The sequence below is a fragment of the Grus americana genome, chromosome 26 (genome assembly GCF_028858705.1).
Source record: "Grus americana isolate bGruAme1 chromosome 26, bGruAme1.mat, whole genome shotgun sequence".
NCBI lineage: Eukaryota > Metazoa > Chordata > Aves > Gruiformes > Gruidae > Grus > Grus americana.
In genome coordinates this window covers 5,040,072-5,066,481 of record NC_072877.1, presented here as the reverse complement: position 1 = coordinate 5,066,481, position 26,410 = coordinate 5,040,072, and the positions used below count along the sequence as shown (strand labels likewise).

At 60.7% G+C, this 26,410-nt stretch overlaps 3 protein-coding genes across 4 annotated transcripts; 2 read left to right on the top strand and 1 right to left on the bottom strand.

The window, feature by feature from the left end:
• Positions 1 to 2,745: 2,745 nt before the first annotated feature.
• On the top strand, positions 2,746 to 11,930 carry SLC20A1 (solute carrier family 20 member 1). Its single transcript, XM_054804418.1, has 11 exons — positions 2,746 to 2,917; positions 3,065 to 3,550; positions 3,640 to 3,780; positions 3,882 to 3,967; positions 5,569 to 5,665; positions 7,411 to 7,530; positions 9,155 to 9,403; positions 9,488 to 10,037; positions 10,139 to 10,324; positions 10,636 to 10,720; positions 11,219 to 11,930. Exons 2-11 carry the CDS (start codon positions 3,235 to 3,237, stop codon positions 11,378 to 11,380), a joined length of 1,992 nt encoding a protein of 663 aa, XP_054660393.1. The 5' UTR covers positions 2,746 to 2,917; positions 3,065 to 3,234; the 3' UTR covers positions 11,381 to 11,930.
• Positions 11,931 to 13,361: 1,431 nt separating this feature from the next.
• Positions 13,362 to 18,227, top strand: LOC129196771 (cytosolic purine 5'-nucleotidase-like). 2 transcript variants are annotated; one of them, XM_054804702.1, is made up of 18 exons: positions 13,362 to 13,506; positions 14,056 to 14,129; positions 14,240 to 14,357; positions 14,434 to 14,529; positions 14,618 to 14,709; positions 14,794 to 14,851; positions 14,945 to 15,038; positions 15,139 to 15,192; positions 15,295 to 15,378; positions 15,544 to 15,585; positions 15,672 to 15,779; positions 15,940 to 16,006; positions 16,083 to 16,253; positions 16,436 to 16,487; positions 16,587 to 16,647; positions 16,774 to 16,950; positions 17,089 to 17,187; positions 17,306 to 18,227. In XM_054804702.1, the coding sequence occupies exons 1-18, from the start codon at positions 13,418 to 13,420 to the stop codon at positions 17,342 to 17,344; spliced, it is 1,575 nt and encodes a 524-aa protein (XP_054660677.1). In that variant the 5' UTR covers positions 13,362 to 13,417; the 3' UTR covers positions 17,345 to 18,227. The 2 variants fall into 2 exon arrangements, with proteins under 2 accessions (XP_054660677.1, XP_054660676.1); XM_054804701.1 differs by having other exon boundaries at positions 17,288 to 18,227.
• A 664-nt stretch (positions 18,228 to 18,891) lies between these two features.
• Positions 18,892 to 26,361, bottom strand: CKAP2L (cytoskeleton associated protein 2 like). Its single transcript, XM_054804779.1, has 9 exons — positions 26,277 to 26,361; positions 24,924 to 24,990; positions 23,324 to 23,390; positions 21,828 to 22,966; positions 21,261 to 21,453; positions 20,447 to 20,602; positions 19,861 to 19,924; positions 19,392 to 19,539; positions 18,892 to 19,295 (listed from the first exon to the last, which is right to left on the bottom strand). Exons 1-9 carry the CDS (start codon positions 26,302 to 26,304, stop codon positions 19,052 to 19,054), a joined length of 2,106 nt encoding a protein of 701 aa, XP_054660754.1. The 5' UTR covers positions 26,305 to 26,361; the 3' UTR covers positions 18,892 to 19,051.
• Between the last annotated feature and the right edge of the window lie 49 nt (positions 26,362 to 26,410).

Here is a 26,410-nt window from a genome sequence, read left to right as displayed (position 1 = left end):
ATCTAGATGCAGCTCCCTCAGCACTGCTGGCTCCTCCTGTTGGGTCCCCACGCGTCATGCATTCACCCGGAGGCATCTCGGAGAGGCGCCCACGCCTGCTCGCTCCCCAGCACGTCCTCGGCCCTGCACCCCGCGTGCTCGGCGCTGCACCTCGTGTATTGAGCCCAGCACCACGCTTGCTCGCTCGGTGCTGCACCCTGTGCTGTTTTGTGCCGTCCCCATGAGCTGGGGCTGCACCCACCAGCCCTCGCGTGCCCAGTGCTGCACCCCGCAGGCTCGGTGCTGCTCGCCATGTGCATGGCCCAGCACCCGCTTTTGCTCACTGCTGCACCCCGTGTGCTCACTGCTGCACCCCCCTATGCTCCGTGCTGCACCTCTCCGTGCTTGGCCCCACACCCCACATCTTCTGCGCTGCACCTGCATGCTCAGACCTGCAGCCCACGTGCTCGGAGCTGCACCCCATGTGCTCATGCTGCACCCCACGTGTACTCGGAGTTGCACCCCATGTGCTCATGCTGCACCCCTGGGCTGCCTCCACCCCTGCAGGGGTGCAGGCTCTTGCTACTGGGGGGCAGCCCTGCTGCAGGAGCACCCACACACCTGGGTCCCTTCCCAGCTTTGGGGGTGCAGGGGTCTGGGACCCGCGGGCCCAGGCCATGGGTCCTCCCAGCATCACCCAGGGGCTCCTGCCTCAGTTTCCCCCACAGACTTGCCTGTCTGGGGCAGATGGGGCCACCCGGGGGTGACACGGGTGCAGGACAGGGATAGGGTGGGGTCATCCCCTGCTAAAACCTTGGCAGGGCTGAGAGGACCCCAGCCTTCAGGCACATCCCCCCCCCAGCCCTCACCCCCCAGGCCTGCCCTGGGCCATGCTGCAGCTCTGTGCACCCAGCACCGCACGTGGCCGGGGACACAGGGCCCGTGGGGACACGGGACGGACTCTGGCCCGGTGACGTGGGGGCAGCAGGGCTGGGGCACCCCAGCTGCTTCCCCCCCCACTGGGTGCCATCCGTAGGCTCACGTCACCAGCGGCCCCTGCGGTGCAACGTTCCACGACGGACCAGCCCCGGCCAGCACCGAGCTGCTGACCCGTGCCCTGGCAAAGCCCCTCCGGCTGGACACCCTTGCTTCCTGTGCCGGACTGACCCGCTGCCCCAGGGCTGGGATGTCACGGCTCTGCCTGGTGAGCCGCGGTTCCTGCTGGGCAATGGTCACCCCGAGGCCCGACCCCCCCAGGGGCACATGTGCGTGCCCAGCGTGTGCGTGTGCACGTGGGCGCTGTGCACGCACGCTTGTCACGAGGGTTATGTGCACCAGCAGTGTGCACGGGTGCCCCCCCGGCTGTGCCGGCCACGCTGCGGGGGCCGGTGGGGCCCATGAACCTCCCGAGTCCCTGCGGGATCCCTCAGGCTGCACTCGCCCGGCTGCGGGTGCTATGGCCAGTCCTGGCGGGAACCAGCTTCAGTGCCCGCACGGGGCCTTTGCCGGCGGCAGCCTGGGCTGCCCTGGTGCTGGGGCGAGGCGGTTGCCCCCCCGGGCCGGGTGCTGCCAGGGCTGGTGCTGCTGCTGGGTGCTCACTCCCAGCCCGTACCGGCACAAGGCCTGGGTGTGATGCCGATTCAGAGCCCGGAGCAGCGCTGAGTGGCACCACGGTGCCAGCCCGGTGGTCTGTGGCTCCGTGTCCCCCGACCTGGTGCAGTACCGGTGCTGTGCCTGATGCGGGCAGGTCCAGAGCCGAGTCCAGTGCAGCCTGGGCCGGTGCTGCACCGGGGCCATGCTGGGGCTGAGCCCAGAGCTGTGCCGGACCGTGCCAGATCCATGCCGGGCCTGGGCCAGACCCAAATGGACCCAAAGCAGACCACGCCAGAGCCAAGTCCACATCTGTGCCGGACCGTGTGGGACTGTGTGGGGGCCAAACCAATCCCACAACCGCACTGGACCGTGCCAGAGCTGAGTCCGCACCCGTGCCAAGCTGTGCCAGAGCCCAGTCCAGCCCACACCTGCGCTGGGCCGTGCTGGACTATGCCAGAGCCAGGCTGCAACCCACGCTGGGCTGCAGCGGTGCTGGAGCCGAGCCAGCTCACACTCATGCTGGGCTGTGCCAGACTGTGCCGGAGCTGAACCCACACCTGTGCCAGGGCGTGCCACACCAGTGCCAGACTGTGCCGGAGCCAAGCCAGCCCGCACCCACGAGGGCCGTGCTGGATCCAAGCCCATGCCTGTGTTGGACTGTGTTAGACCATGCTGGGCTGAGCCGAGCCCACCGCCGTGCCGGGCTGTGCCGGACCGTGCCGGACCGTGCCAGGGCCCGGCCTGCACCGGTGCTGGGCTGTGACAGGCCGAACCAGGCCGAACCGAGCTGAGCCGAGGCCAGCCGAACCCAGCCGAACCCAGCCGAGGCCAGCCGAGGCCAGCCGAGCCCAGCCGAACCCAGCCGAACCCAGCCGAGCCCAGCCGAGCCCAGCCGAGCCCAGCCGAGCCCAGCCGAACCCAGCCGAGCCCGCAGCCGCTCTGTTCCGCCCGGGGCGCCGGTGAGCGCGCACGTGGTGCTGGGGCGGGCTGCTCGCGCGGGGGGCGGCAGCTAGTGGGGCGGGACCCGGGGCGGAGGGGGGGGGGAGTTCTGCAGGGCGCTGCCCAATGGTGGCGCGGCTTCGCCCCTCGCAGGCGGCGAGCGGACCAATGGCCGCCGCGGGCGGTGCCGCGCGTACGGCGGGAGGGGGGGGGAAACGGCGCGGCGGTCACGTGGGGCGGCGGGAGGTAGTTAAAGCGCGGCAGGCGGCAGGCGGTTGCGCCAGTGGGAGGCAGCGGGGGCGGTGGCGGGAGCGGAGCTTCCCCCGCCCCAGGAGCAGAGACCCCCCCCCCGGAGCGGAGCGGGCCCGGTTCTTCCCTTCCCGGCGAGCGCGGCCCGGCCCTGCTGGTGAGCGGTGGCGCGGGGGGGGGGCGGGGCGGGCACATGGCGGCGGGAGGGGGGGCGGCGGCGTGCGCGGGAGCGGCCGTTACCGGCGCGCGGGAAGGGCCGTTATCCGGTGCTTCCCCCCCCCGCTGAGCCCCGTCTCTCCCGCAGGATGAAGAGCGGCGCAGGCCATGGCGCGGTACTCGGCCCCCAGCCCCCGCGGCCGGCGGGCCCGTAGGACGGTGGAACCCCCCTGTGCCCTATAGCGACCTCCCCCCACCCCCTATTTAATTTTATACCTAATTTATTAATCCCTCGCCCCGCTCCCCTCCACCCAAACCATGGACCCGACCCCCGTGGTGCCCTCTGCCCCCATGGCGGGCTTCCTCTGGATGCTGGTCCTGGGCTTCATCATCGCCTTCGTCCTGGCCTTCTCCGTCGGCGCCAACGATGTGGCCAACTCCTTCGGCACGGCGGTGGGCTCGGGGGTGGTGACCCTCCGGCAAGCCTGCGTCTTGGCCAGCATCTTTGAGACGGTGGGCTCCGTCCTCCTGGGAGCCAAAGTCAGCGAGACCATCCGTAAGGGGCTGATCGACGTGGGGATGTACAGCTCCATGCAGCAGCTGCTGATGGCGGGTTCGATCAGTGCCATGTTTGGTGAGGAACGGGGGGGTCAAAATGGGGGGGGGGGGGGGAGGGCAGTGTGCCTCAGTGATGGTTCCTTCACCAAGTTTCTCTTCTTCCAGGATCTGCTGTGTGGCAGCTGGTGGCTTCGTTCTTAAAGCTTCCCATTTCTGGTACCCACTGCATTGTTGGCGCAACCATTGGCTTTTCGCTGGTGGCCAAGGGGCAAGAAGGTGTCAGGTGGTCCGAGCTGCTAAAGATCGGTAAGTCCAGCTTGTGAGACCACCCCTGTGCGTGGCCTCTATCAGCACCCTGGGCTTCCCCTTCTGGCCGTAGGATGCTGATCGTGCCTCTTCTCTCCTAGTGTTGTCCTGGTTCATCTCACCCCTTCTTTCGGGCATCATGTCTGCTATCCTGTTTTTCCTTGTCCAGAGGTTCATTCTCCGTAAGGTAAGGGCTGTTCACCCTGTTTTCTGGCACCTTGGGGCTGCGGGTGCTCCCTCGTCTGCCTGTTGGACTGGTCGTTGGCTTATGTGCACCAGAGCTTCTCCAGGCACATCCGTTCTTGTGTTGACACTTGGGTGAGCCCTTCAGGAGGAGCTGAAAGGATGGAGAACTAGACCTGTAGCTGTTCCACAGAGTGGAGCCTGGGAGGTGAGGAGGCTTTGCTTCACCTTCTCCAAAACATCTGGGCCAGGAGTGTCCTGCCTGGCCTCAGCAGAAACAGCTGCAGTTTCCAAGTAGTGAAGTCACCCAGGATTGATAAGATCAGAGCTTCTTGCCAGGCTTTTCCTAAAGTCTTGGTGCATGGTTGGACCTCATCTTGTGTCAGGCTGCAGGTGAAGGCAGGAGCTGGCAGGAATGACTCTTTTCTAAAGCCAGGAGGGCCAGAATTGTCCCTGGTGCTGTGGAAACTGCGCTTTCCTCCTGTCTGGTGCCCCAGGTAAACCAAGGGGTGCTCGGGCTGGCTCCAGGGACATGCTCCCACTGTCGGGAGCCTCCAGAAGGCTTCCAGGACGAAGGATTGGGCACCCAGAGGTGCTGGAAATGGAGGTGGCAGCTTTAGACCTCATCTTCCTGACATGATGACCCTGGAGCGCAGGACGCTGTCTGCCCTGAGCAGGGGTCCCCAGCTGGCTGCGCAGAAGAACTCTGGCATTTTCTTCTGCATATTTGAGGTTAACTTAAATTATTTTAGGGGTTGGGTCTAACTATTTCTGGTTTGAGAGATGTTAAGATCTTATCGCTGCTGGTTTCTACCTGGCAGCCCTTTAAAACAATTCAGCGTCACCGCTGTCAGAGTAACCTTGCGTAACTGGCCTTTCAAAGCTGGGCTGGCCCCGTCACGCTTCATTCTGGTGCTGAATAGCCCGGTTGCTCCGTCCTGCTCAGCATTTGGTAATGCTCAGCGTGTTTGTACCAGCGCTAGACCCCAATTGCTGGGCAGCGCTGGAGATTAAGTTCTCCTGCTGCTTGGGTGAGGGCCTCTCTGTGCAGGTATGCGGTCAAATAAGCTGCTTTGTGAGTAATGGACTTTTTTATTTTGTCCAAGTCAGCTGGAAAGAGGTAAAAGCTTTGTCTGACAAATGGTTTTGTCTGAGAGTGCCTGGGCAGTTGAAAGAAAACATCCGTGCAGCTGGAGGCTGGGGAGGTCTGCAGGCTGGGGAGCCTCAGGAGGGGTTCAGGAGCCAGGCAGCCCCCAGCTGCGGGCGCAGATGAAATGCTCCAGCCTTGGGAGTGGCAAGACACTCGGCTGGTCCTGCCCTGGGGAGCCTCGTGGGAGTTCTGCCACCCTCTCTGCCCCCTCCCCAGCCCACCACGGGGGTCTGACGGTGGCAGCTCTTCAGACTCCCTCATGGGTTATTCTCTAAAAGCTGTCGGGAGCTCCGGCTTTTGGCAGGGCTGGCAGGAGCGTGGTATTTGAGCTGCTGTCAGCAGCTGACTGAAGACACAAACCCCTTTTTGGGAAGGGGCTGTTGGCTGGGCCGCTCCTCGGCTGCTGCACAAGCCTCGAGGTCTGGCTTTCCGCAGCACTGATCCTTCTTTTGCAGGCAGATCCCGTTCCCAACGGCTTGCGAGCTTTGCCCATCTTCTATGCCTGTACTGTGGGGATCAACCTCTTCTCCATCATGTATACTGGTGCACCTCGTAAGTACACGTCAGAATACTTGAACCTTAATTTTTAAATTCTTTACAAAACCTCCATTAAATGCACGATTTACCCCTTTTTTGCTTTACAGGGCTGAAATCTCCTAGAAGGCGGCTGGCCTGTGCCGGTTACAGAAGGCTGCAGGCTAGCGTGCGCTGAGTTCTGGGCTAGATAGTTGCCCAACCAAAGAGACCTGCTCAAACTAAACCCCTCCAGACCTTTCTCCTTAGACTTCACAGGACTTGCAGATAACATGACTTCCCCTTCTCTTCTCTTACCTGTGCTAAAACTCAGGTACCCGGCTGCTGCTGAAGAGACTCCTCAGGCTGCCGGTAGCGAGGCTAGGAGCAGGGATGGAGGCTGTGCCTCCTGATTCACCTTGTCCCTAAGGATAAACTAATTATCCCTGGCAAAAAGAGCTGGCACCTGTCCTGAGAAGAGGAGTTTGTACTTCAGTTTGAAAAGCCAAATTGAAATGCTTGTTTGGCTGTTGTGTAGGGGGACAGGTCGTGGGCAGGACGAGGAGAGGGCTTGGCAGGGGAGAATGGCTTTGCCTGCGGAGCCAAAGGCTCCGCAACTTCCATCCGCCGGGGTGACTCGGCGTGAGCTGTTTTCGGTCTGAGCATGGGTTTCCTGTTGTGGAGGAGTCACTGGAGGTGGGATGAGGGCAGTCGGCGCTGGCTCTGCAGGGTTTTCTCTGTAAACAGTGGCTGGAAAAAATTTTGGAGGGATGTCAGCTTCCCTTTCCCTTGGCTTTCCAGCCATGGGGAGAAGGCAGCGTTGCTGTGATGCTGCTGGGGGCACCGGGGCTGCAAAGCAGCAGCGGTGCTGCTCTGAGATCACTTTGTCACTTGGCACCCCCGAGGCGGATTCCTGTTTATCCCGAGTGCTCAGCTGCAGGAGGGCTGGGTGAGCTCTGTGCCACTCCAGTGCGGGGTTTGTAGCCTTCAGCGAGCCAGGCTTGGCGTAAGCAAATAGTCAGGTGCGTGGGTGAAGTAGCTGCAATGTTGCTGGTGGTGCATTAGGAGCAGTAAGTTATTGCCTGCAGCAGAAAATGCAGGAGTTGAGCGGTCGCAAGCACCTGATACTCCAATGTGGGGCTGCAGCATGCTGTATAACACAAAACCTGTGCTAAAAGTCACGCTGCATGTGAGAATGCTTGAAACTAGGTCACGTAACACCTCAGATGCCTTGAAACTTGAGCTTAAGTTCCTAGGGACTCGTGGAGCAGGAGAACCATCTTCCCCCAGCAGCTGGAGGAGTTAACGGAGATGCGGGGCTCTCCGGTGGGAGCAGCCCAGGTCCTGCGTGTCCTCTCCCTGACCGGGGGAAGCGGCGCTGTTGCTGCAGCAGCCGTACTGGGTGGTTTTGTTTTTTTTTTTTTTTCTTTGACATTGCAGCAAGTGAGGAGACGAGGGCTGCGAGGAGCATCCTGTCCCTGCTCAGGGCACATGCTGGTCCCTGATCGGGTTTGGCTGTGGGAGGGAGGGGAAAGTGTCTGCACATGTGAAAGATTAGCTTTTGATGGGGGAGACTGTAACCTGGGGGGGGGGGGCTTCTGTGTGGGTTAAGCTCTTGGTTTCAGTGTGGTCAGCGGTAGCTTTCTGATGCTGTTTCTCCCTGGCAGGCGAATTAGCTCAGGGATGTTGCAGGTGATGGAGTCCCCGTGCTGGGAAGAGCAAAGTCATATGTCGAGGAGGCTTTTGCCCAGAGGTTTTCAAAGATCCGTTGTTTTATTTCCTAGTGCTGGGCTTTGACAAACTTCCTCTGTGGGGTATCCTCCTAATTTCGGCGGGGAGTGCTGTTGTCTGTGCTCTCGTCGTCTGGTTCTTTGTATGTCCGAGAATGAAGAAGAAAATTGAACGTAAGTAACGCTTCTCTCTTTGCAATCCTTTGGGGAAGGGCATGCTCGGACTAACCAACTTCTCTTCCCAGCGGGAGATCTCATTAGCCGCAGGGCTGTTATTAGCAGGGATCCTCAGCTTCCGTTATCACTTAAGCTGCTCTGCAAACCCTGAGTCACTGGGGCACGTCTCATCGAGCTGGACCCTGCGTGCTCCTAACCCGCAGCAGCACCAGAAAGCTGCTCCCTGGGACCCCAAAATACCCCTGGAGGAGCCGTTGTGCTGCCAAGCGGTGTCTGGCAGCTGATTTCTGAGCAGGGCGATCTCTGCCTGCTGTCCTTTGCAGTTCGAGGAATATTAAACAGCGTGATTTCACTGTTTAATATAGAAAAAGAGGAGGCAGGAGACAACCTGCATGTTAACCGGTGTAACCTTTAATCCTCTGCATACCTGCTGATCAATCTTTGGCCTGGCAGATGCAGATCACAAGTTTAAAGCTGTGTAAGCTGATGAAATCCTTTCCCTGTAGCAAAAAAAAAAAAATCTCTATTGAAAGGCATCCAAAAGAGCAGTCCCGAGCTCTGCCTCCTGAAAAGTACAGGCAGCTCTCCTAGAGTCGTGTGTGGTCTTGCATATAAATTTTGTGTGCAGTCTGGGGCACTTAAGGAACTGGAGATGAGGGGATAACCAGTGTCCTTGTCAGACTGGTGTAATTGGGGTGTGACTAACAGCTTTATGGCTGCCCTTGACATTCTTCCAGCTGTTCGAGCTTTGGCTTAACTCCTGCCTGCAAGACAGGCTCCCCTGCCTGCTGAGGCTGCCTGCCTGCCCCAGAGCATCTCTGGGAGGAGGTGGTGATGCAGGGGCAGACAGGCTCTGCAGGGGCTCGATGCCAGGGTGAGGGGCTGGATGTCGCAGCCTGGCCCTTGCAGCAAGCAAACTGGCTGGGAAATGATCGTGTTTGTGACAAGGAGGTGGTTTGTGTTGTCTGAAGGAGCTGACCTCATGTTTTCACCTGGAGAAAACATGCTTTTCCCGGTAGAGGGGGAGTAACAGCCTCAGCTTCCAGGGCTTGGTGCTGCTGGCTTGGCTCTTCCAGTGGGACAGGAAACCAGGCTGGCCTCGGAGGTGGAGACTGGCTCCTGTTTGGGTTTGTCACCCACCAGTGGGAGCTGGAGAGGAGCCCAGGTGGGCGAGTCCTCCCAGCAGGCTGGAGCTGATGGGCTGGCAGAGGAGCTGGGCTCTTCTGGGCACCTTCCCATTGGCTTCAGGGGTCGCAACCAACTGCCCCAGAAGCAGGTCCAGAGCATCCCACGGCTGCTGGGAATGGGGATGGGACAAACATGGCTCAAAAAGGAACCTCTGCCAGAGAAAGAACAGGCATAAAAGCCCTGTGACGGTGCTCACCACACCCCGTGTGGGTGGGGGGGGCCTAAAAATAGGAGATGAGCTGGCTTGTGACAGTTTGGCTGTTGTGCCTGAGAAGGTGTGACTCCCTGGGAGTTTCCGAAGTTCAGGATGGGGGGGGAAGCTATAAATTTTTATTTAGCTGCCATAAATCTGAGTGGTGAGGGGTGTGGGCTTGCTCCTGGTGTTGGGTGTGGTGGTGGGATGGGGTTTGATGGCAGCTGCCTCCCTTCACAGGAGAGATCAAATCCAGTCCTTCTGAAAGCCCCTTGATGGAGAAGAACATCAGCCCGAAGGAGGACCATGAGGAGCCCAAGGCACCTCTGGGAGATGCCAAGAGCCCCGTTGCTGATGTGGGGTCGGCTGCGCCCCACCGGGCAGCAGTGGAGGAGAGGACGGTCTCCTTCAACCTTGGGGACCTGGAGGAGGCCCCAGAGCAGGAGAGGCTCCCCAGCCTTGACCTGAAGGAAACCAGCATCGACAGTGGTGAGCGGTGGGGGGTGGTACGGGGGTGGTGGCACCCCAGCCCAGGTACCCTGGGTGCTAAACCTCTGCTGTCTCTCATGGCAGGAGCTGTGCAGCTGCCCAATGGCAACCTTGTCCAGTTCAACCAGGCCGTGGGCCACCAGCTGAGCTCCAGCGGGCAGTACCAGTACCACACTGTGCACAAGGACTCCGGCCTCTACAAGGAGCTGCTGCATAAACTGCACCTGGCCAAGATGGGGGACTGCATGGGGGACTCGGGGGACAAGCCCCTGCGGCGTAACAACAGCTACACCTCCTACACCATGGCCATCTGCGGCATGCCCCTGGACTCCCTCCGTGCCAAGGAGGGGGAGGAGATGGAGAAGCTGACCTGGCCTGTGGCGGACACCAAGAAGAGGGTCCGCATGGACAGCTACACCAGCTACTGCAATGCGGTGGCAGATGCCCACCCGGCTGCTGACGTGGATCTGAACACGGCCCAGGTGGAGATGGGAGTCAGCGACCGGAAGGGCAGCAGTAGCTCCCTGGAAGAATGGCATGACCAGGACAAACCCGAGGTGTCCCTCCTGTTCCAGTTCCTGCAGATCCTCACAGCCTGCTTTGGCTCCTTTGCTCATGGTGGCAACGATGTCAGGTCAGTTGGGTCGGCAGGAGCAGTGGGGGTGCTCACTGGGGCTGGTGCTCATCTTGCCCAGAGCCTCTGGCCCTCTAGACTGGACCTTCTTTCCCTTCCAGCAATGCCATAGGGCCCCTGGTTGCGCTCTACCTGGTCTATCAGACGGGCGATGTGGCTACCAAGGTGGCAACTCCCATCTGGCTGTTGCTCTACGGAGGTGTGGGGATTTGCATCGGCTTGTGGGTCTGGGGAAGGAGAGTCATTCAGACGATGGGGAAGGACCTGACTCCCATCACACCATCAAGGTAAGGTCTGTCTTGGGGCAGGGGGAGGCTTCAGGCAGTCCTAAAGCTGCAGCCCACTCCTGGAGCTCCTCTCTGGGGGGTTTCATTACTCAGGTGGTGGAGCTGGGGTGTGTGTGGCCCCATAACACCTCCCTGGGGGGTCAGCCTGGGGCTGCTGGGGGTCTGGAGAGCCAAGTGAGGAGCTGACCCTGCTGTGCAGGGTCTGCTTGGGGAGAGCAGTCCTAGGTCTGGCTTGGGCTAAGCCAGCCTGACGTGCCAGGCAGCGTGGGAGGTCTGGTGCCTGCATTCTCATACACTTTCTGTCTCTGCAGTGGCTTCAGCATTGAGCTGGCATCTGCCCTGACGGTGGTGATTGCCTCCAATGTTGGTCTCCCCATCAGCACAACACACTGCAAGGTAGGTTGGGGGTGGCAGGAGGGGATGCTGCCTACTTGGTGCGAGCTCAGCTGCCTCCAAATCCTGGTGCTAATACAGCTGAGCTGCGCAGGGGGTCCCAAAAATAGGCTGCTGGCCGGCCTTCAGGTCCCAGCTCTGCCATTTGCATCTCAATGCGGGGTGGCAGCAGCGTGCCCGGGGCTGGGGGGAGTCCCTGGGTGAGGCAGCACTCCAGGAGGCTCTGGGAGAACAAAACCCCTTTGATGAATCCCTGGGCTCTGCCAAGTGGTCATGGGAACCCGGGCTCTGCAGTGCCCTCTCACCGCTCCAGGAGAGCGGCTCCTCGCCCTCCTCCCTCTGCCTGGGGTCTGCAGTGTCCCCAAGGGCTGGAGCAGGACCCCTGGCCCCATGGCTGAGGGCACCCCTGGGAAGGGCGGTGGGGTGGGAGTGGGGTAGCAGGCACCCAGTGGGTGCCCCATTCTGCTGCGATGCTGAGCTGTGCCCTGACTCCTTGGGCAGGTGGGCTCAGTGGTCTCAGTGGGCTGGCTGCGCTCCAGGAAGGCGGTGGACTGGCGCCTTTTCCGCAACATCTTCATGGCCTGGTTTGTCACCGTCCCCATCTCCGGTCTCATCAGTGCCGCCATCATGGCTGTCTTCAAGTACGCCATCCTGAAGGTGTGAGGGGCTCGTGCTGCTCCTGCTTCCCTGCTGCCCCCCTCCCCTCCAGGAGCTGGGGAGGTTCGTCCCACTGCGGGATGGGGGCTGCCATCATCTCTGGGGCTTCCTCAGTTCTGCGTAGTGTTGTCACTGAAGTATCCTTTTTTTTTTTTTTTTAATATAAATGTCTTGGCGCTAAGTTTCTAGAGCGGGCTGCAGCAGTGAGGCTGTGCCTGCCCCTGGGGTGACTCCCCTGCTGCGCTGTAGCTTTAGATTAGCAGTTATGGGAGGCCACTCTTCTTGTTTTTAATGACTTAATTAAGATCCCCTGGCAGTGATTCCTCCTTGAGTAAGGACTGGGACTGGTCCTTGCCCCTCCTGGGAGGGCCCGGGGGCTGTGGGACATCCCCCTGTTGTGGGCTGTGCTGCGTTCAGCTTTGCCTCCATCGCTGTAGTGGTGTGGACACCAGATGCTGCCCAACCATCCTGCTCGGGGGTCCCTGGGGAGCAGCCCCTGGCCCCCCCCCCTCACTGCTGCTACCTCGGATTCAATAAAGATTTCCTTCGTACACCAGTGCTGCCCCTGAGCTTGGGGAAGTGGGGGGGTGCTGGGGTGGCCCCTGTCCCTCATCATGTGCTGCCCCATGGCCTCTGCCCTGCCCCTCCTTGGACCCACACACTGGGAGGGAGCTGGGCCTGGGGCAGCTGATAAGAGCCCCCGTGTGTCCCCCAGTGTCATGGGACCAGCTGTAAACATCCCTGGGCTGTGCCCCAGCCCTGCATGGGGGGGGTTATCAGGGCCCCACAGCTGGAAGGGGGGGGGGGGGTGGTTCATCTCCCTGTTGCCAGCCCCTGGGCAGGAGCTGTTCCTGCAGTCACAGAATCCCAGACTGGTTTGGTTTGGAAGGGACCTCACAGCCCATCCAGTTCCAACCCCCTGCTGGGGGCAGGGACACCCTCCACTAGCCCAGGTTCCCCAATGCCTGTCTGTGTCCCCAGCCCCAGGGTGTCCCAGTGATGGTCCCTCCTGTCCTGGGGTCAAGGCCAGGCACGGGGACCCACGTCAGTGGGTTGCACTGGGGTGTTGCAAGAACTGCGGGGGCGATTGCAGGGAGATCGGGGACTGGCACTGGGCCGGGGTGGGTGCGGGGGACAGCCTGGACACTTGGGGCTCCCTGGGGGTGCTGAGCCCTGCCTGGGGGTGGAGGGATGGGGATGTGGGGACACGTGGGCTTGGGAACATCCCTCGTGGGTTTGGGATGTGCCTCGTGACGCTGCGTGGGGACGTCACCCACTGGGTGATGGTGAAGTGCCCTCTGGGGATGAGCACGTTTCCCACTGGGACTGGGCTGCGTCCCGCGGGATTCAGGTGCCCCTTCCTGTCCCCGTCCCTCCACCAGGACAGCTGGACACCCCCTGTGCTGCGCAGCCCCCCCCCCCCAGCTCCCGCCCCTCCCCGGGGGGGGGCCGGGGCACCTATCGGGGCGGTGGCGGGGCCGGTCCTTGACCCCAGTTAATGATTCGGCGCCGGGCGCTCCCCGTTGCCAGCGGCCCCCCGGGCAAACACCGGCCACGGGGGCTCCGGGACTGGACGGGACGGGCGCCCGCGGCCGCTCCTGGCGCCGTCGGGGCCGTGGCCGTGGGAGGGCGCTTCCTCCGCGGGGGGGCGGATTGGGCACCGCGGGGGGGGGGGGTGGAGGGCACGGGGGGCACTGCCGGGGGGGGACGCGATCCAGGGAGGAGGGGGAGCCCCTTTTGGGCGTGCGGGGGGGGGGGCACTGATCTATTTGGGGGTGTATGGAGGGGTGCTACCCCAGGTGGGGGGGGGGGCACGGGGGGCACTGCCCCATTTGGGGGCGCATTGCCTCACTTTTGGGGGGATACGGGGCGATCGGCGCCCCATTTTGGGGTTCACCATCCCGGGGTGCCTCTGTTCCCCAGGACGGCTGTTGCGCCCGAGGTGGGGGGGGGCCGGGCCGGGGCCGGGGGCCGGGGCGGGGCGGTCCCGCGGGGCCCCGTTAAAGCGGCGGCGGCCGGAGGCGGCGGCCGGAGGCGACGGCGATGGGCAGCGAGGGGGAGCGGGGCCCGGCGGCGGGCCCGGGCCCGGGGCAGGGTGACCCGCGGGCGCTGCGGAGGGACTGCCAGCACCGGTGGGGCCGGGGGGGGGGGGCCGAGGGGGGGGCAAGAGGGCGGGGGATGGGGGGCAGCAATGGGGGGGGTGTCGGGGGGGGGTGATCCGGAGCAGCAGGACCTGCGGGGAAAGAGTTTTGGGGAAGCGGATATGGGGGGGGGGGGGGGGAACGGGACACAGGACACACACTTGGGGGGGGGCAGGACCTGGGGGAAAGACCCCGGGGGTGCAGGTACGGGGGAGGGCTCTTGGGGGCGTGCGGGAGGGGGGTAGAGGCCCTGGGGGGGTCCCCCATGTAAACACGCTGGGGGGGCAGGCCAAAACAGGGGGCTCACCATGCCCCCTCCCTGCCCTGCACCACCTCCCACCCCCCCACGTCCATTTCCAGCTCAGAAGCCCATTTTTCTGCTCTAATAACTCTCTGTGGGGCCCCTGGGCCAGGCCAGGCACGCAGCCCACCCCCCTGGCCAGGGACGGGGCATGTGGGGACAGGTCCCCATCCCCTCCTCCGTGCCACCCCCAGCCCTAGACACCCCCCACCCCACAACCCCTCCCCGGTTGCCCCTAGAATTTTCGTCAACCGGAGCCTGGCGCTGGAGAAGATCAAGTGCTTCGGCTTCGACATGGACTACACCCTGGCCAGTGCGTTTTTGGGTGGGGGGAGGCTGAGGCAGTGTGGGGGGTGACAGGACACACACACCCCCACACCCCCCCCCAGCCCCCTGCCCACGCCACCCCCCTGCCCCCCACAGTGTACAAGTCCCCCGACTACGAGGAGCTGGCCTTTGCCCTGCTGCTGGAGCACCTCGTCTCTATCGGGTACCCCCACGAGATCCTCGCCTACAAGTATGACCCCACCTTCCCCACTCGGTGAGTTTTGGGGATGGGGGGAACAGGGTGGGGGTGTTGATGGGACCCCCACCCACTGATGGGGTGTGCGGCGCAGGGGGCTGGTGTTCGATGCCCTGTACGGGAACCTGCTGAAGGTGGACTCCCACGGGAACCTGCTGGTCTGCGCCCATGGCTTCCGCTTCCTCAAGGGGTGAGTCTGGGACACCCCCCCGGGGGCTGGGGAGGGGGACGAGAGGGGGGCCTCGCCGTGGGGGTGCAGCTCTGTGCTCTCTCCCCAGGGCCGAAATCCTCCACTATTACCCCAACAAGTTCATCCAGCGGGACGACATGAAGCGCTTCCACATCCTCAACACCCTCTTCAACCTCACGGGTGGGTGAGAGCCCCCTCCCCATTGCGGGCAGCTGCCCTCCCCCATGTGCCCTGCATCCCCTCTCACGGCCCCTTCCCCGGCAGAGGCCCACCTCTACGCCTGTCTCGTGGACTTCTTCACCAACTGCTCCAGATACGTCAAGTAAGAGGGAGCTGGCGGGTGGGGGCTTGAACCGGGTGGATCTGGGGTGGGGTCTTCACCCCCTTGACCCCCCCCTTTCCCTGACCATTGCAGCTGTGACACTGGCTACAAGCACGGGAACCTCTTCATGTCCTTCCGTAGCATGTTCCAGGACGTGCGCGAGGCCATGGACCACGTCCACCTCTCGGTGGGTGTGATGGGCAGGGTGCTGGGGTGGGTTGCTGGGGGGGGAGATGCAGAGGGTACCCCAGGGAGACTTCGGCCAGACTCACCTGTCCCCTCTGCAGGGCTGCCTGAAGGAGAAGACACTGGAGAACCTGGAGAAATATGTGGTGAAGGATGTGAGTATCTGCGGACCCCCATGGACCCACCCCCTGGTCCCCTTTGGGGGGGTCCCCATGGCCCCCCCCCTCCGCCACACACACTGACTTGCCCATCACCAGCCCCGGGTGCCACTGCTGCTGAGCCGCATGAAGGAGGTGGGGAAGGTCTTTCTGGCCACCAACAGCGACTACAACTACACTGATGTGAGTGGGGGTGTATGTGTCTGTGTCCACCCCTCCCACCCCCCACCCCCACCCCCAACCCCGAGTCCAGCCTGCCCTGGGGCAGCCTTGGGGGGGGCAAAGTGCAGGCAGGGGGGGGTCTGCCCTCTCCGGGGACAGTGGTGGAGACGCTGGATGTCGTTGCAGGCCATTATGTCCTACCTGTTCGACTTCAGTGATGAGGACAAGGTGAGTCTGTCCCCGATGTGGGCTGGGCAGGGGGTGCAGGGTGCCATTGGCAGCCCCTCGCTGAGTCCCACCCCGACACCTGGCAGGCCGAGACCCCGCTGCGCCCCTGGCGATCCTATTTTGATCTCATCGTGGTGGACACCCGCAAGCCACTCTTCTTCGCTGAGGGCACCGTCCTGCGCCAAGTCAACACGGTGGGGATCCCTCCACTGCTGCAGGGCCGGTCAGGGCAGTGGGCACCATCTGGGCACTGCGGGGCGGGGGTGTCCTGTGGGCACGGTGGGGTGGGCGCACCATTGGGTGGGCACAGGTAACGGTACTTCCACCCCATCCCGGGGTCCTCTTGTCCCACAGGACACGGGGAAGCTGCGCATCGGGACGTACACCGGCCCGCTCCAGCACTGCGCCGTCTATTCCGGTGGTGAGCGCCTGGCCGGGCTCTGCAGGCACCGCGGGGGATGTGCCTGCACCGTCACCCTGACGTCTGGCTGTCGCAGGCTCCTCGGACGTGGTGTGTGACCTGCTGGGTGTGAAGGGAAAAGACATCCTCTACATGGGGGACCACATCTTCGGGGACATCCTCAAGTCCAAGAAGCGTCAGGGCTGGCGCACCTTCCTGGTGGTGCCTGAGCTGGCCCGTGAGCTGCAGGTCTGGACGGAGAAGAGCGGTGAGCAGCACCTGGCCAGGGACACGGCCAAGCCCAGCTGGGGGAGGTGGCTCAGAGCCTCCTACCCCCCCACCCCTCCGATGGCAAACTGGCCGGTGGGACGTGCCCCGACAGCCCGTGTTGGTTGTGCAGGGCAGTGGGGGGATGTTGCCCCCACTGAGCCAGCCCCGTTGCCCTTGCAGAGCTGTTTGAGGAGTTGCGGAACCTGGACCTCTTCCTGGCGGAGCTGTACCAGTGAGTGGGCACGGGGCGGGCAGGGCACACTGGTGGGGGGTGTGGGCATCCGTGGGGGACCCTCCAGACGAGTCCCTGGCCGGGCCTCTCCTGCTCCAGGCACTTGGACAGCGGCAGCAGTGAGCGCCCAGACATCAGCTCCATCAAGCGTCGGATCCAGGTGATGCTTAGGGTGCTGTCCCAGTCCGCACACAGCTCAGCTCCCCCCCACACCGACCCCCCCCCCATGGGGAATGGGGAGGGGGGGGCATCATTGGGTGCCCTGACCATCCTGCTGCACCCACAGAAAGTCACGCACGAGATGGACATGTGCTACGGGAAGATGGGTAGCCTGTTCCGCTGCGGCTCGCGTCAGACGCTCTTTGCCAACCAGTTGATGCGCTACGCAGATCTCTATGCCGCCTCCTTCATCAACTTCCTCTACTACCCCTTCAGCTACCTCTTCCGGGCACCCCCTGTCCTGGTACGCAGCTCCTGGTCCCTCCTGCTCACCTGCTGTGCCTCGGGGGGGGTAACGGGGCTGATGGAGGCATTTGGGGGGCACCCAACCCCTTGACTGCTCCGTGCTGGCCCCTCTCTGCAAGCCTTCTCCCCGCTGCAGATGGCACACGAGTCGACAGTGGAGCATGGCCGCCTGGACGTGGGGGAGGCAGGCACTCTGGCACCCTGGCTAGCCCAGCACGGCCACCCCGGCCAGCAGGTGGGTGGCAGGGGACAGATGGGCAGAAGGGCATGGGAGTCCCAGCACCCTGATGGCAGTGGGGTCCCGTGCCCACTGAGCCCCCCCACCTCCATCTCAGGTTGCTGGGGTTCCCCAGGACTCCAGCGGGGAGGAGGAAGATGACGGAGAAGCCTGAGCCCACCCCAGTGCTGATGGCTGCTGAGCTGGCAGGTGCCAGCCCTCGGGAGGACGTTCGGTGGCCTCAGACCGCTCACACCGCCGGCTGGCAGACCGAAGCCACCCGTGGTCAGCCACCACCTCCGGTGGCCACAGCATGGCTGGTGGCCCTGGCCCACACCCCATGTCACACGTCACCCCATGCAGCGGTGCCCTTCTCCCCCCTGCCCCAGGAGAAGGGCCCCCCAGAGCCCTGGGGCTGCCTGGTGCCCCCATGGTCACTCATGCCCCCCCGCCCCCAGCATCAACTGCTTCTCCCAGCCAGCTCGATGACAGCCTGGGGCCTCGCGGTGCCGGGGACAGCCATCTGCACCGGGTACCGCTGGAAACCCTCTTTGCACCGGCGGGTGGTCGCAGCAGCTCCTGCCCGTGCAGCTTCGGTGCCCGGCCCCAGGCACCACCGTGACACTGGGGCCTGGCTCTGGGGGGAGCTGGGTGGACGGTGCCCCAGGGGTCTGGGGCAGGGGGGGGACACTGCTGCCCCCGGGAATCCCTTTTACCTGCTATTACCCTCTTCTGTTTTCTGCCCTTTTCTATTTATAAAATACTTGAACTCCTGGCACCAGAGAGACATAAAATTGGCTATTTTAAAGGAAAAGTGCTTTACCCCAGAACCTGGGAGTTGAGGGCAAAAGACAAATCCCAAATCCTTGGCCAGCAGCTTGGAAGAGGGTGGCAGCCCTGAGACACCCCCCCTCTGCCAGCACTGTCCCACACCCCGGAGGAGGGGGCCAGGCCTGCGGCACTCCCCCAACCACAGCCAGACCCGTGTCGGGACTTCCAGATGCTGCTCTCGGACTTCTCCCAGCATCGAGGTTTCTCAATAAAGATGCTGAGCCAACGCTGGTGGTGGCTGTGTCGTGACGAGGCAAAAAGGGGAGATGAGGACAGGACCTCTACTTGCTGGGGACGGGAAGGTGACAACGGGTCTCCCTTCCACCCTTCATGGCAGCCGTACCACTTTACTCCTCACAGCAGGGAAACCCCGCCACCCCCAGAACCAGCCTGTCACAGCAGCCTTGTGCCACCACTCGCTTTGGGGCAGAGGAGGCTGCCATAGGGCCCTGAGGCACTAGTGGGGCTCGGCTGCTTCCCAAGGACCTCCGCACCCGTTGCGCATACCGCCGTGAGCCTCCTCAGGGCCCGTGCGGAAGCTGCTGTGGTCCTGCAGTTACCCCAGTCCCTCCAGCCTCTCGCCAGTCTGGCGCAGCTGGCGCCGCCGTACAAGACTCAAGACATCGGGCCTGTGCATGCCTTGCAGCAGGGAACATCCGGACGCTGTCCGGGTAGGGCATGACACAGCTCTGGAACAAATCCCTCAGGACATCACTTCCAAAACACTGGAAGGTGCCTGGAGCACTGCAGAGTCTGAGTGACATCATCCTACAGCAGGAAAATCGGGGCATGCGTCACAGCAGAGGAGCCAAGGGCAGTCCCAGGGGACACAGCCCATGTCTCCAACCCTTGGCCTTGCACACGACTCACTAGCCCACACTACATCTCTACTGCAAGTTTTTACATGTTTACAATAGTGGTTATCTATTTGAAACAGGCTTATTATATGCCACCCCTACATATTTACATCTGAGAGGCAACAAGAGAAGTCAGTGGAGTGCATGCAAGGCAGCGCAGGGGAGCAAGCAGCCCGTACCCCACTGGGAATCCCTCAGCAGCACTCCGAGGGGTACGAACTCAAACCCTCCAGCTCTGCCACCTCTGGCAAAGCCTTGTTTTTCCGGAAGAAGAACTGAGTCTCCTCCTCAGCATCCAGGATTTCACTGAGGGACGACACCACAGGGTCATGGTCCTTCAGCATCTCTGGGTAGTGGCTCCCAGCCCGCTCTATCCGCAGCGAGCGCCGCACTGGAGTCAGGAATTTCAGCTCCTGGCGTTCCAGCAACTCCTTTCCTCTGCAGAGAGGACAAGAGCCGTTAGGTAAATCCTGCAGAGGAGCGCTGGCACAGGCAGAGGGTGCTTGCTGCCAGGAGTGGGCAGCTCAGCCTTACCTGGATGCAGACGTAACTTGTAACTTGATTGAGACGGGCAGGCTGGTCAGAGACCTCCCCGTCAGGCAGGGAGTGGCTGCCGCGTGCTGCCTCTCACTCAGGCAAGGCGTTGTAGGCTCCCAAGGAACGGGCTGCTCAGCTTTTTCCCCTGACAGGAGAGGAAAAGGGCAGCGCGGTTGCAGAGAGCAGCAGCTGAGGAGGGATTACACCACCACGGTGTCCGGACACGGGCAAGGGCACCTTGCTACAGAGGTGTGTTGGGCCGGGACCGTGCCCAGCCCTGGCAGAGGAATCTTGCCCCATTTTTGAGATCAGGATTCTGGACTTTCACAACACGCTGTCTCCATCAAGAGGGACATGGGGTGCTAGGACAGACTGCAGACCATGCTGCTTCCCTGCCTGCAGCAGCAAGGAACCCCAGCCTGCCCATGCTCCAGCCTGCCAGCCAGCCCCCACACGCACATGTTACCTTCTGATGTTTGGTCTGCAGCCTTCAAAATATCAAGGACAACTTCCCTGAGCTCCTGGAGCGGCTGCAGAAAAAAGCAGAATGCGGGTCAAGGCAAGCCTGATGGGAATGGAGACCAGAGTTACAACTGAATAGGTGAAAAGGTTTTTGCTGCATCGTGACACCCCGTGCTGGAGACAGCAGCAAAAGGCTGCAGAATTTCCCTTCGCCAAGTCAGACCCATCAGCGCACAGACACAGCTGGGCAGGCGCCCACCCGGCACGGGTAAATCCCACCAGATGCTGCAGTTACGCCGCCCAGACCGGCACAGAGCTGCTGTTGCTTTGCTTCCAGCTACAGCTCCGGCACGAGCAGGGTACGTGCCCTACCTGGTCATGCCCACACGGCACTGCCTGCTTGGCTGATTGATTAAAGCCAAAGGTGCTTCTATAGCACAAAATGGGACCGGCAGCTCTAAAGGGCTTTTTCCCCAGTGACTAGTGCTGCTAAACTCATCCCAAAATCCAACCCCTGGATCTTGAGGAAACTTGCTGGCGCAGAGGCAGGGAACACAGGGAGCTACCGAAGAGAAGCGCGCCTCACTCACCACAGCACCAGCGCAGACTGCTGCTTTGTACAACCCCGTCACATCAAAAGGGCCGCTCCGTGCGAGGAGTTTCGCTCTACAGATCCAGAACTTGGCAAATTTCTCTGCCTGGGGCACATGGGAGAGCACTGCAGAGAGCTCCTCTGCCTGGACACCCTACAAGAAGGGCAAGGTCCCAGAGAAAGGTGTCAATTGCGAGAGCCAGAGGTGCGCACCAGGGGAGCTGTCAGTGCGTAATCACTGTCTAGGAAAAGGAGGGTCTTTTGCAAGTCTTCTATGTGACCATGGCCAGATAATAGCTTTCCTGCCTCTATTGTCCCCTTCGTAAAATAAGTCTAGTATTTCAGAGGGATGTCGAGGGATAGACTCTTCAGTGCTGGCACTGACTGAGCCACTAAACCCTGGAGCAGGACTGGTGGCCAGCATTCCCAGAGGTGATACTTCAGGGCAGCTGTGAGGTCCACCAGGGACGTACCTCAAGCTGGCTCAATCACCCGAGCTGCTGCTGCAGAAATTCCTGCTGCAGACTGCGCTGCCAGGTACCAGGACATTGGCGATGACACACGCAAGCCCTGTGACTGGGTATCGCTCGTTTTGCTCGTTAGCACACCTCGCAGCGTGCCTTTGGCCTATCTGTAACTCCATGAGGACTTAATTTTCCTATGCATGATGTTACCCCTCTGACAACTACAGCCAAGCGAGTGAGAATGCTTGCTCCAAACCCCTCTGTGCTGCCAGGGGGACATGGCCCTCATCTGCCAGGACGCTCCAGGAGAAGAGGAGCCCATTCAAGCAGCTCCTTTCCCACTCCCACCTCCTCAATGAGCTTCAGACACTCAGTTAGTATGTTGTTGATCTTCTCCAGGCAGAGCTGCTCTGGTTTCTCTTGCTTCTCTTTCTCCTTGACATTTCTCCAGGACAGCTTCACTGCATTTTTCTGAAGCAGTGTCATAGGTGGCCGCTTGTATATCTTGCCTTTGGATGCCAACCACTCCTCCAGCTGTTTCCTGTTAAAGGACCAAAGGATCACTGTTACCATCCTGGCAGATGGCCAGCACTTGCCAGGCTACTGTTTTCCCTCGGAATCTCCCTCTAGCCAACTTCAGCTGCTCAGGAAGAACCAGTACATCCACCCTAAAAAGACATCCACGTTCTAGGCTCTCCTCCTGCTTGCTGAATTGGTGGGAGAGGAATCCAGGGTACCACCAAATCTCATCCCCACCCTCCTCTTTTCTGGGGCGTCAAGCTCCAAGCAGGTACTCGCCGATAAGGGGGACTTTGGACCCAGTTTCCAGCAGGTTGGTGCTGGTTCACACAGTTAAACACTTTATACTCTGCTGTCCCCTGGAGGTGAGGACAGTTGGCCAAAGCTGCTACTTACTTACGATCCGCAGCCGATGGGGTCTTGGGAACACGCCTAGCCTGGACTCCACTTGCTTTTGGCAGCTCTGGTTTAAGCCTCTCTCTCCTACTCCTAAAATCACTCTCAATAGCTTGTGTTTTGGAGCTGTGTGCGCTGCGAGACTGGTTTTGCGGGACTGTCACTCGGGACGCTGCTGTGCGTCCAGGAGGCACCACCTTCACGTCCTTCCTACCTGCCTCCCCTTTAGCCACGGGCCTTTGCCATTGCATCGTGCCACCCGGTTTCAGGCTGGATTTCAAGTTTGTGGTCCCCTGGGGCCTGCTGGAGGCCGGAGGCTTTATGGGAGATCTTTTCATTTGGGGGGGTCTACTGTGGTGCTTAAGACTTCCCACTGGAAGTATGCCAAGTGGCTTTCCTTTGGGCTCCCCTGCCATATTAGTTTTTTCCTGGTTTGCCCCTGGTTTTTTATGTAGCAAATTAGTAGAAGCAGTAAGTAACCGAGGGGGCTGCAACGGCTCAGTTTTGACACTTAGTTTTTGAGATGTGCTCTTTGAGCCTGGCAGGGTTTTCCCGAATTTATCCTGAATCAGATCTTCCTTAGCCTGGCGGTTATTAATTCTGCCCTTTGGGCCCGTGACGGCTCTTGACGTTATGGCTGAGCTTTGCCCGTGAGCCAAGACTTTCTTGTTCCCGAGATTGTTTCCATCAGACTGAAAAACTCTGTTCAGCACAGAGCGTGTAGAAGAGGTTTGTGCTCGGATGTTTTCTTTGTTGCAGACCAGCCTGTCCTGCAGACCCTCATTTAGGGAGCAAGGTGCCCCAAGAGGGGGGTGGTCACTTCCAGTCTGAGGTGCTGCAGCGGTGACAGTCTCCTGTGCAGGCTTCTTGCTCCTTTCTGGATTTAGGTGACCAGAGGTTGAAGTTGGGAGCCTTCCTCTGGGCTGCGTAGGGTGGCTCATGCTTGGCACGAGCCCCACAGGAAGCTTTGCAGTCTTCCTCGGCTGCTCCAGACGCACCACGGCCGCTCTCTGGGATATATTTGAAGACTTCTGCTGAGCAGCATGGCCAGCGTGTTGTGTGGATTTGGCACCAAGCTTGCCATCCCTCTGAGCACCCATCGCCACGTTTCTGAGAACATCCTTCTTGTTCCTGTCAACCTGGAGAGATAAAGCAAACCTCAGCCCCAAGGCAAGCTCAGCTTGGTCAAACCCTGACAGCTCACTCCTGCCCCAGCCCTGCTAGCACAGGGGATGTCCACGTGAAGGCCCACAGTGACAAAGCAGTTCTCAACAGAACAATAACACAACACCCACCAGTGCAAGGGCAGAGGATGAGTCTCCCACACTAAGTTCCTCTGAAAAATGATTAGTTGACTTATTGCCAGTTATTCAGCAATCTGATGACTGCACCCCATTTGGGGTCAGGAACTCATTACTGTGATTTGGGTACCCTGTTCTGCCCAGAGTCGCTTCAAGCGTGAAATACAAAACTAGACTCAGAAGATTTCTACTTACATGGTCTAGTTTAGAAACTGGTTCTAAGGGTGGATTCAGGTGATTCCTCCGGTCCTTTAAAAGGGGTCTGTAGGAAGTCAAACAACGTATCAGGTTATTTAACAGATATTGCAGAAAAGGTTAAATATCCAAAGCACTGCTGGGTGTCTCAGTCACAGGAGCTAATAAGAAACTTTTTGAAATCAAAAAGCTGTCAAGTACCATGTGATACTAATTCTTTTTCTTTTGTGTGGCAACAGAAAAGCAACACAAAACATTGACATCCAGCATCATCACAAAACTGACAACAAAAGTAACCAAAATGGTTCCTGCAGGCAGGGGGGGCTGGCAGACAGCAGACTGCAATAGACGCTGCTGCCCCTGACTGGTGTCCTGAAGTGCTCCTGTGCTGCAGACAGCCGAGGTGCATCCGAGTCAGCTGCTGCCATGCTGCAGGTCACAGCGGCGTCTCAGAGCATTGGCCAGGGTTTACGCTGTCACGGCAAGCCGCAATGCTGCAGTGGCTGATTCACAAGCCCTTCAGCTGCCCAAGCACCAGCAGCGAAGCGGGGAGGTGGGACAGCAGCCCTGGCTGTCGGGTCCCCCCCCATCCTGTCCTCCTTCTCCTCCCTGAACTGGAACCCTCCGACAGCAACCAGCTGCAGGGTTCCCCCACCCCTCTGCTCCAGAGTTAGCAGCTCCGTCAGAGAAGATTAATGTCTGTGCAGCTATTTTTCTGTAATGAAAGAGCCTGAAGAGTTAGGGTATTGTCCTCTATTCTACACAAGTGGTTGCCATAAAGAAAAATCATGAATCTTCTCGTTTCTGTTATATTCATGGAGTTTTCCAGAGCCTGGCACAGGGACTGGCTGGCTCTTTCTGGTCTCTGATCCTGCTTCCCTTTATCTTCTCCCCACGGAGAAGTTTTATGGCTTCTTTTGCACTACAATGTCATGAGAAATACTAACGGCAGTGAGGAGTCTTTCAAGTGTTCAGGTTTGCCAAGTGCATCAGCAGTTTCAATTAAAAGCTTTGCAGAAAGGTGCCTCCCTACCCGCAGCCTGCAAGGTGCTGCTGCTCTCACAGCAGCGCATCTGCAGGCAGCCCAGCTCCAGAGGAACGGAGCAAGGCAGCAAAGGGTTCCCGGAGCCAGGTAACTCATTTAGCAGGTGGTTGTATCTATTTCCTTTTAAATGCACTGAAAAAGCCCCTTCCTAATATTGACCTATCCCAGAAGGCCACTTAAAGCTGCCATAAAAAGCAGTGGTGAGACCTGTTCTGTCAGACCCAAGAGCTGAGAAAGTTTCACGGAGACTCAGAAAATACCCGCAAGAGACAATATCAACCAGCAGGAAACGTCAACACTCAAACCATCCCTTTGCTCCTGCTGCCAGTAACTCTACAAAGTGCTGCCGGGGTGCCGCGGGGCAGAGCCGTCCCCGGTCACTGCCTTGACAGCAGGGCACTGGGAGGAAGTGATTCTCTGTACGTGTGTGAATCGCTGCAGAGAGACACTGGCAAGTCTGGAAGTGAGCTTTACCTCAGAGAATCACTGAGTGATTTGGGTCAGAAGGGACCCTTACAGATCATCTAGTCCAAGCCCAACATCCTCCTGACTTACTTTGCACTCGGGCATTTCAGCTTTTCTTTGGCTGCTACGTACTCCTGGAGCCGTCTTCTCTGCTCCTCTGCAAAGAGAGGGTAGGAAAATGCAGCGCACGCACCACAACCTCAGTGTTTGGAGCATCGATAAGAATGGATTTCTTTTACATTCACAGCATTACTGTGCAGGTCCCCCGAGCTCCCCACCTGAGCCTGACAATGCTGTTCCCAGAAATTCCCAGAGCATTTCCATGCACATGATAATGCCCAGAGGCTCATGGGCACATAAAGATCAGAGCTCTCCGAAGCTCACAGCATGATGCTGCTGAAAACCTCAGGTGTGTGGGGCTTAGTCAATTCACAGAAGGAAAGAATGGATGCTGCCAATAACCCCGCTTCAGCTATGTATCCTGTAAGCCTGTACCCTGCTGTGGCCGAGCCTTCTGCTAACACAAGCAGGTGGGAAAAGTGAGGAGCATCTCAACAGGGGGGGCAGGGGATACCTCTGACACCCCCAGTTTGGCTGAGGACTGTGGTACTGGGGCATCTCGTGGCAGGGACAACCTGGCCCTGGCTGGAGTCCAGCATCACCGGCTCCCCAAGGCCTTGGCCCTGTCACTAAAGCTGTCCCACCCTCATCTGACAGGGCTCTGAGGGCACCTCAGTCATCCTCCCACCAGCCCTCTGCCCCCCAGGCTACCCCCTTCCCTTGACACTGCATCCCAAGGCTTCCATAGAGCCCCGAGAACAGCATGGCACCCCCAGGTGCCCCCAGTCTCCCCAGCACTCCAAGGCACACCCCAAGCCCCTCCACACTGCCTGTCCTCCCAAACCACGTCAATGCGCCCCTCTCAATAGCGGGTCAATGGGGGTACACAACACCCTCACCACCCCGACTGTCCCAATGTTCCTCACAAAGTCCCAGCAGCCACCCAGCCTGTCCCTGTCCCTCCACTCCACCCCCAAGGCAGGCCCACCCACCCCACAAAGCCACCCAAGCCTATCTCTGATCACTCCCTGCCCCAACAGCACCCCCAATTCCACGGGCACTCACGATCACCCCGTCACCACAGGGTCCCCACAGCCCGTACCCAGCGGGGCGTGCCCCCCACCCACCCCAGAGGGCCTCCCATGTCCCTGCCCCACAGGCTCCTCCGATCGCCCACAGCCCCCCCGGAGGCCTCTCCCGCCCCATATCAGCCCCAGTTCCCCATCACCTCACAGGGCCCCCAGATTTCCACTCTTCCCCCACACCCCAACCCCACAGGGCCCCTGGCGTTCTCGCGCCCCCTAACATCCCCAACCGCACAGGCCCCCTAGCCGCCCGGCCCCCAGGGACGCCCGTCACCCCCCGGGACCCCCAGCCCCTCACCCTGCGTGGCCGCCCCTGCCCGCTGCATGCCGAGCGCTCGCCTCAGCACAGCCGCCGCCGCCGCCACTACCACCAACAACCCACCCGCGACCGCCAACGGCCGCCCCGCGTCTATTGGCCGCCGCCTTCTTCAA

Excerpts from the sequence above, each read along its gene's own strand:
- CKAP2L (XM_054804779.1), bottom strand. The coding sequence starts at position 26,304 with ATGCAGCGGGCAGGGGCGGCCACGCAGG. Across the intron at positions 24,991-26,276 it reads GGCAGGGGCGGCCACGCAGG|AGGAGCAGAGAAGACGGCTC; the intron begins GTGAGGGGCTGG and ends CTCTCTTTGCAG. Across the intron at positions 22,967-23,323 it reads CAGTTTCTAAACTAGACCAT|GTTGACAGGAACAAGAAGGA; the intron begins GTAAGTAGAAAT and ends TTATCTCTCCAG.
- SLC20A1 (XM_054804418.1), top strand. The coding sequence starts at position 3,235 with ATGGACCCGACCCCCGTGGTGCCCTCTGCCCCCATGGCGGGCTTCCTC. Across the intron at positions 3,551-3,639 it reads TTCGATCAGTGCCATGTTTG|GATCTGCTGTGTGGCAGCTG; the intron begins GTGAGGAACGGG and ends CTCTTCTTCCAG. Across the intron at positions 10,721-11,218 it reads TCAGCACAACACACTGCAAG|GTGGGCTCAGTGGTCTCAGT; the intron begins GTAGGTTGGGGG and ends CTCCTTGGGCAG.
- LOC129196771 (XM_054804701.1), top strand. The coding sequence starts at position 13,418 with ATGGGCAGCGAGGGGGAGCGGGGCCCGGCGGCGGGCCCGGGCCCGGGG. Across the intron at positions 14,358-14,433 it reads GACCCCACCTTCCCCACTCG|GGGGCTGGTGTTCGATGCCC; the intron begins GTGAGTTTTGGG and ends TGTGCGGCGCAG. Across the intron at positions 15,379-15,543 it reads GCGACTACAACTACACTGAT|GCCATTATGTCCTACCTGTT; the intron begins GTGAGTGGGGGT and ends ATGTCGTTGCAG.